Source organism: Gadus morhua, chromosome 8 (assembly GCF_902167405.1).
Source record: "Gadus morhua chromosome 8, gadMor3.0, whole genome shotgun sequence".
Classification (NCBI taxonomy): domain Eukaryota; kingdom Metazoa; phylum Chordata; class Actinopteri; order Gadiformes; family Gadidae; genus Gadus; species Gadus morhua.
In genome coordinates this window covers 15,770,187-15,778,192 of record NC_044055.1, presented here as the reverse complement: position 1 = coordinate 15,778,192, position 8,006 = coordinate 15,770,187, and the positions used below count along the sequence as shown (strand labels likewise).

The 8,006-nt window shown below is 48.5% G+C and overlaps 1 protein-coding gene across 1 annotated transcript in view; it reads left to right on the top strand.

Annotated features, from left to right (window-relative positions):
- Nucleotides 1-3,224, top strand: part of cdh24b (cadherin 24, type 2b) — a 72,678-nt gene extending 69,454 nt beyond the window's left edge. Inside the window, exon 5 of the mRNA XM_030364095.1 lies at nucleotides 2,912-3,224. Within this exon, the coding sequence (XP_030219955.1) occupies nucleotides 2,912-3,171 (260 nt within the window). The 3' untranslated portion in view covers nucleotides 3,172-3,224. The remainder of the gene's footprint in view (nucleotides 1-2,911) is intronic.
- Nucleotides 3,225-8,006: the final 4,782 nt, after the last annotated feature.

Sequence of the window (8,006 nt, the reverse complement as noted above, 5' to 3'; positions counted from 1 at the left end):
TGTGTGTGTGTGTGTGTGTGTGTATTTAGGAGGGTCCCTATCCCCTGAGGGTCATTCCAATTCATTCTGAATTGGACAGACAGGGACGGAATGGCAGAGACAGACGGGGAGACAGACGCCTCCGACAGCAGCCATCCAGTCTCCGTTATTCCAGACAGAAGATTATCAATTAATGAGACGATCGTGCGGATGAGATGGAGGGTATGGGGGGTGGGGGGTGGGGAGGTCGTTCGGGTGACTTCAGACGACCCGCTTGATTAGTCAGAAAATAGTCTGTGACCCATTAAGCGTCCTCCACACGATGACCACAGCACACCTCCCTGCCCGCCCCAGGAACACCTGTGGGGGGTGAGGAGGAGGGGTGAGGAGAGGGGTGAGGAGGGGAGCTGAGGTTGCGAGGAAGGGAGGGTGAGGAGGGGGAGTTGGGTGAGGAGGGGGGAGTGTGGGGCTGAGGCAAGGTATGGGGATGGGAAGGGGAGGGAGGGGTGAGAGGGATCTGTGTGCGGGGGGGCTGAGGCTTTTGATTGACGCTCTCCATGTCAGCACTTATCCATCGTTCTCTGCAAGGCGAGGCCACCGGAGTAGTTTATGTAGATTGCTTTGGCGTTTGTTTGTGTGTGTGTGGGCCTGCATGTGTGTGTGTGTCTGAGCGTGTATATGCTTGTTGATGTGCGTGTGTGAGTCTGTGCCTGTGTGTGTGTGTGTGTAGTGTGTGTGTGTGTGTGTATGAGTATGTCTGTGTGTAAATTCCTTTTTCATTCGTGCCCATCAGGATCACTATCACTCATTTCAGGCGTTTTTTTTAATCACCGGGATCGTAAACAACCAATATTTGTATCATTTGTCTCTTAGTTACATTTTAATTGATTGCTTTGACACGAGGCACGGTTTCCGACATGCGAGGAGAGCCATAGTGGTTTCTAAAATGCTAATTGAGGACTATGAGGCTAATTCCACCCAGTGTGCGCTAATGGTGACACTCGCTGCCATTAGCAGTTTGTTTAATATGCTCGATGAGTTCTCTCACTGCTCTCAGCTCCTATCCCCCCTCCCGCTCTCCCTTCCTCCCTCCCTCCCTCCCTCCCTCCCGACGCAGACGCCCCCTCGTCCTTGTGGATATTCACTCGTCGCGCCCCGCCCGCTTCAGCGCTATATTTACTATTTAGCATATTGACTGAGCAGTAGATGCGCTCCCTATTTGCTTTGGAGTCTCATCCCTTAGCGGTAGCATTACAGATATCCCGTAGCATTAAACGAATCCCTTGACGTTAACCACATATCCCTTTTCCTCAGCATTGGACCGATGCCTTCAGATTTCCATTTGATTAACATTAGCAATATCCATTAGCATTAGCCTTAAACAGATAATTTGCATTAGCCATATAGCATTTGACATATCTCTTAGCATTGGTTCCTTATAGCATTAGCCACAGCCCTTAGTATTCAACATATTACTGAGCATTAACACTGTCTCTGTCTTAGCATTAGACAAATATCTTAGCATTTTTCCCTTAGCATTAGCATCAGCCCTTTTCCTAGCAATAGCCATATCCCTGAGCCTTAGCATCAGACCCAACCCTGAGCTTTAGCATTAGACATATCCCTTAGTGTTACCATTATACTTATCCCTTAGCATTAGCATGCACAGTGGGCCCCTGTTGACTGGTGATTCACCTTGAGTTACCCAGACACTCAAGCCCCGCCTTCTCCCACTGTTGTTTGGTTGACTCAGCATGGGGTTGATGTGCCGCAACCAATCACGGGCAGCAGAATGAGGTCATTACCATCAAGCCATCGTCTAATCAATCCAGGGTGTGTGTGTTTGTCTGTGTTTGCATGTCTGTGTGTGTTCATAGGTGTCTTGTCTATGTGTGTGTATTTGTGTGTGTGCGTGTGAGTGTGTGCATATGCGTGTGTGTGTGCCCTTATGTCTGGTGTATGTGTGTTTCTGTGCGCGTTTGTCTGTTGTTTATGTGTGTGTGTGCACGTGTGTTTGTGTGTGCGTATGTGTGTGTGTGTGTGTGTGTGTGTATAAGTGTGTATAATTATGCATGATATGAATAATCTCGCTCCTGTCTCAGCGGGAGACGGTGTCTCTCTTCGCACACGCTAGCGCGCAGCATATTAGCACAATGACGTCGGCTGCGCCCGTTTTCTGAATTGCATCTGGAAGCTGCCCATTACGATACAGCAGACGCTGTATTTTTAGATAACAGCGCGCCGGCCCTAATGGATCTGGAATGGGAGCAGGGCCCAGACAGCCGATCAGTGGATCAGGGGCTGTTGGACGCCCTCATGGAGATGCACCGGCTCTGATTGCCCCCCAGGTTCTCAGCCTTACCTGTGGGAGTCCCTCAGTGCAGACCTGCTCCTTGGTGACCTGTTGGTGTCGTTTCGGATCCGTAAGGGATGAGCAGTGATGAGTTAGAGGTAGGACCTTCATGAGCAGGGCAGAGGAGAGGGCGTCCTGCTCAAAGGTGGTCTACAGGTTGGGTAGTGGACGTGGGTCATCGAAGTTGCGTCCCACAGATGGGTCTTCTTAATGACCTGTGTCTGTCAGTAACCAAAAACAGAATTAGCATGTTTTCTTCAATCTTACAATCTTAGCTGCTTCTATCTATACTTTTTTTTGTCATGCGAAACATACTGTGTGTGTGTGTGTGTGTGTGTGTGTGTGTGTGTGTGTGTGTTTTCGGTGTGTGTGTTTGTCGGGGGGGGGGGGGGGGAGGGGGATCGCTAAATCCTGAGTCTCATATAAACCCTTTGTCTATCTGTGTGTGTGTGTGTTTGTTTATTTGTGTAGAAATGTTATATTTACGAGGTCCTCTGTGTGATTGTGTCTGTGCGTGCTTACGTGTTACCATTATATATGTATTTATATTTAAGTATATTGCTTGTATTTCTATCCCAGGGACCCTGCGTACGGCTGTACCGGACCTGGACCGGGAGTCCCAGGACCAGTTCCTGGTGGTCCTGCAGGCTAAAGACATGGGGGGACACCTAGGGGGTCTGTCCGGGACCGCCACCGTCACCATCAGGCTGACTGACGTCAACGACAACCCCCCGCGCTTCACACAGAGTGAGTGGCGCGCCCCGCCCCTTTTCAATGACCGCACCAGTGCCAGTGACCACGCCCACTTTCGTAACCGCACCCACCCAACACCGCGATAGGTTGTTTGTTCCTAAGAACACGCGTGGAGACGGTTTTGGAAGGAGATATGTGAATATAGATACCTGCACATGCAGATCTGAAATACTTGTCCTCTGTAACACACTTTCTCCAGTACATTTACGTGCATTCACAGGCACACACACACACGCACACGCACACGCACACGCACACACACGCACACACACACACACACACACACACACACACACACACACACACACACACACAGCATCACCGTAACCTTTTAGTATGTGTCATCAAACATGAAGGCAGCCAAAGTCAGTTCTGGCAGATGTGGCACCGTCATCATCACACACACACACACACACACACACACACACACACACACACACACACACACACACACACACACACACACACACACACACACACACACACACACACCACACACACACACACACGCGTGGGCAAGTGGGCACATCTGGCAGGCAGGCCCGGCTATCTTCCGCTTTTGACCACTGGGGTGTTGCCAAAGAGCGGATGTCATGGCAGGCCAGCCGCGGTCAGACTTGAGAGGCTCGCTACTCTGGTCGCTCGCCCAGAAACCATGTGGTCGCGAGAACATCCTCCCTGCCAATTTGTGACATCACAAAATGTCGAACCGCCCCCCCCCCCCCCCCCGCCGACTCCCGCAACGACACCTTGTCACATCCATGTACAGATGGTAGTTTTGTTCCGTTTGAAACCGTTCCCCCGCGTCTATATATAGATATATCTGTTCCTTATCCATGTTCAAACAGACCCGCGCCGCTTTTATCCTCGGTGTCTTGTTCTGAGGATAGTGTCTTGTTACAGCGCCGTGCGTTACGTAGCACCGGAACGATACCGTACCAAAGGTATGGACCCAGCGTTCGCTTGATCCAACGCTGCTCACCACGCTACTCACCACGCTCAAGATCCAATTAGGATCCCCCAGGATGAAGCTTTGTGTTGACATTTCCGACATAGCTCTCTGCCCGGCAACACACACACATCAACCGGGAAAGTTGTTTACCCCTGTGCTCAAAGCACAAGGCCAGCATGATTCAATGTTTTTCATTGTTGGCAGACTTTACCAATCAAAGCAATGATGAAGAATAAAAGGGTTCCCTCTCCATTTATGTTCGAGGCCACGCATTCCGGTGGCCAAACACCCGATAAACGCTCAGCAATTGGCCATACCATCAGCGGCATGCAGCCCTCGGAACGCACATTACAACTAGGCACTTTTGTCAGCAGAATCCATCTTTTTCAATTAACCCCTCCCGTCCGTCCCTCATCATATTTCCTCCTGCTAACATCTGTGTTAAGGGCACAAAAGGAGTCTGTCGGCCATAAAGAAGATGTACGGTTACTCCGGCCTTGTCCTCCAACATTCATCTGGTGTCTTTTAATGGGTCTCGCGGTACAGCGTGCGCCCCCCCTATCAATAACCTTCACTCCCCAGTGAGCACCGACAGCGTGATGTAGCCGCTACACGCGCCCGCGCGCCTGTGTGTGGGACTTGTTAGCGCGCGGTAGCGTGTTAGAGCCGGTATAGCGGCGAGAGAGCGCGGCGGTTATTATCGTTGTTTATTGTCTGTGGCGGCAGCTGTGGTGAAGACACCATCCTCCCCCAGCGGTCTGTGAAGTATGGATGTTGTTTGTGTCCGGCTTTCTAACCGCCGTTATGTCTATATAGATAGTTATTTGGAAATTGTGTTCGGGTAAAACATTGATTAAAGTAGGGATTGGAATTCTTTGCTTCGGCAAGACAAAAATATGTTTTTCAGATGCCAAGTCAAACATTTTTTGTGTAATGTAAAAAACATCAAGGTGACCTTAGTGGAGGGCGCTATGGTGTATCAGTTTTGTTGCAAACGTTAAAAATAATAATGGTTGAACCCAAATCGTTAAACCACACGAAAAGTGTGCTATCGTATCGCAATGTTTACAGAATTGCAACATTTAAGGGATCAGAATACATATCTATTGGTCCCTGCCAATTTCCATCCATTCTATCTATCTATCTATCTATCTATCTGTCTGTCTGTCTGTCTGTCTGTCTGTCTGTCTGTCTGTCTGTCTGTCTGTCTGTCTGTCTGTCTGTCTGTCTGTCTGTCTGTCTGTCTGTCTATCTATCTATCTATCTATCTATCTATCTATCTATCATCTTTCTTTCAATCTATCACTGAAGCCCCACAGGGCTCTCAAGTCTCACGCATTTGGCGTGAGAGACAGGCAATTCAACCTATGCACACGCTCACACGCCACACTTTGCGTTGCATTACTCTGGGTCGTTCACAAACTAGTTAGGCTATGCCCTCCCCTACTCAGTTCTGTTCGCTTTGCATTGGTGGAAGTGAGTAGGGGGAGTGGTTAAGTAGAGCCTTCAGATTTGACGGTTTGACTTACTTAGTGACATCATGTTTTGTATTTATTTTTTTAACATTATTGTTTTATAGGGACAAACAAATTTCTCCTACAGGGGATTGATAAAGTTCAGAAAGAAACACTTGGTCATACTTTACACACTTTACCACAACATTTGCCTACTGATTGCAATAGATATATTTTAAGCATCGGACTGAATGCCACATAAATATATAATTATGTTTTTTGCACGTTTGCAACGTTTAAAAGTTCAGGGAAAAGTATATGCCTCTACTGGTGTCGCTTAAGCCAATAGCCTTTTGAGGCAGTGTTGTTTCTGAATATTAGTGTTAAGGGCCAATAACGCTACTATCAAACATTCGTCACCATGTCTGTGGACACATTTGTATGCAGTCACACAATCATTCTGCTCGCACTTTTCTGGAATCACAGGAACACCGAGGTTCGCATTTGCAAATGATCTGTTATTCTCGTACCTTTCCTGAACACTCATCTGAGAGACTGGTATTCTGTTGATTGTCAGCTCCATGGGAGGTGTGGGAGCAGGTTGTGTGTTTTATGATCAGAGTTCATGTTATAAATTAACCCTGTATGTTAACAGAAAAACACTGTTTGCTAATTAACTGCTTTGCTGTGTCTGTGTGTGTGTGTGTGTGTGTGTGTGTGTGTGTGTGTGTGTGTGTGTGTGTGTGTGTGTGTGTGTTTGTGTGTGTGTGTGTGTGTGTGTGCGTGTGCGTGTGTGCATGTGTGTGGGGCGTGTGTGTGTGCCCTGCTGGTGATGTGTGTACAGCTGCCTCACTCTACCCCTACATGTGTGAACGCAATCAAAACCAGCCTCTGTGGCATGTGCACGCCAGAGATGGAAATTAACTTTTTTGCCCACCAGCCACTGTGGCTGGTAGATTTAAAAATCTACCAGCCAATCATCTTTTTTACCAGCCACTTTTTATACGCGATATATTTTTTAATATATGCGTACATTTTAAACAATATAATAGTAACAATAGATAAGAAAAGTGTTTTTCATACACATCAGTTGGTGTTACGATGACAAGTTTGGGGATAATTCATCTATACAAAGTATTTTCATTAAATACCCTACCGTGTGGCGTGTGAACGTGTGCATGGGTTGAATTGCGTGTGTCTTACGCCGAACGCGTGAGACTTAAGAGCCCTGTTACCGATATTATCCCGGATATTGACAGTCGCAGTTCAGCAAAAGAGGCGTAGAGGAAGAAGGGGCCCGGATGTTGACAGTAATGGTTGTGGAACTGTGCAGCGCCGTATAACGAATGTATTAGATATGCAAATTTGATCGGACCTGACTGGAAAGTATTACCCGCCACAGTGGCGGGTGAAGTGACACAATTCACCCGCCACCATACAAATCCACCCGCAAATGGCGTGTGGCGGGTGTTAATTTCCATCCCTGGTGCACGCACATACACCCAGGTGTTACACGCACGCACACACACACACACACACACACACACACACACACACACACACACACACACACACACACACACACACACACACACACACACACACACACACACACACACACACTCATACCTAAAGCAGACTCTCCAGATATTCTTCCGACCCACAACGTGATGCAAGAGTCCGGGAAATTAGGGTTATTTTGGATGTTGTGTGTTCCTGTTTGTGTGTGTACTGTCTGGTGTGTGTTGTTTGTCTGTTTTTTTCTGGGTTGTATGACTGTGTGTGTATGTTTGTATGTGTGTGTGTGCGTTCGGTGTACATTTGGTGTGTATTTCGCTAGCGATGAGGCTCCGTGTGTGTGTGTGTGTGTGTGTGTGTGTGTGTGTGTGTGGTGTGCGCATTGTTCTGAATGCTGTCAGGGGACCGGTGCAGCCCGGAGGAGGGTCCGCTGTGTGTGAAAGTAGGCTAGCGCGTGGCTGTGTTCCACTCAGACTGTGGACGGGGGAACGTGTTCTGCTGGCAAGGCTGAGCATCCTCCAGTGGCCTCGTCAAGTGACCTCCTTGTTTGGGGGGCGGATAGGACTCAAGCTGACGGTGTTTCAGCGTGGGACACGACACCATGACCGCAGCACAGAGGAAGAGGGGAAATGACTCTTTTTTTCTGGTCCACTTGAAATTGTGATGGAAAAACAAATGGAATCTGATGTTGCTTGTGCAGCTTTTTTCCTCGTTCCTGAGTTCTTTGGCAGGTTTTTGGCAAAGTTTGGATTTTTGCAATCTAGTGGGATCCTCTCCTAAATCGATTTGTTTTCTTCCAGATCGCAGTTGAGTGTGTTATTCTTGAGCGTAGAGTCCAGAGGTTCCTTCGATGTGAACGGTACAGATGAAGGGCTGTTATAACCACACACCCTCTGGTAACGGGTGAGGGAGGGAGGGAGAGGGAGAGCGAAGGGGTGGGGGGGGGGGGGGGGGGGGGGGGGGAGTTGCGACGAGGGTGTGTGTTCAATCCACCTCG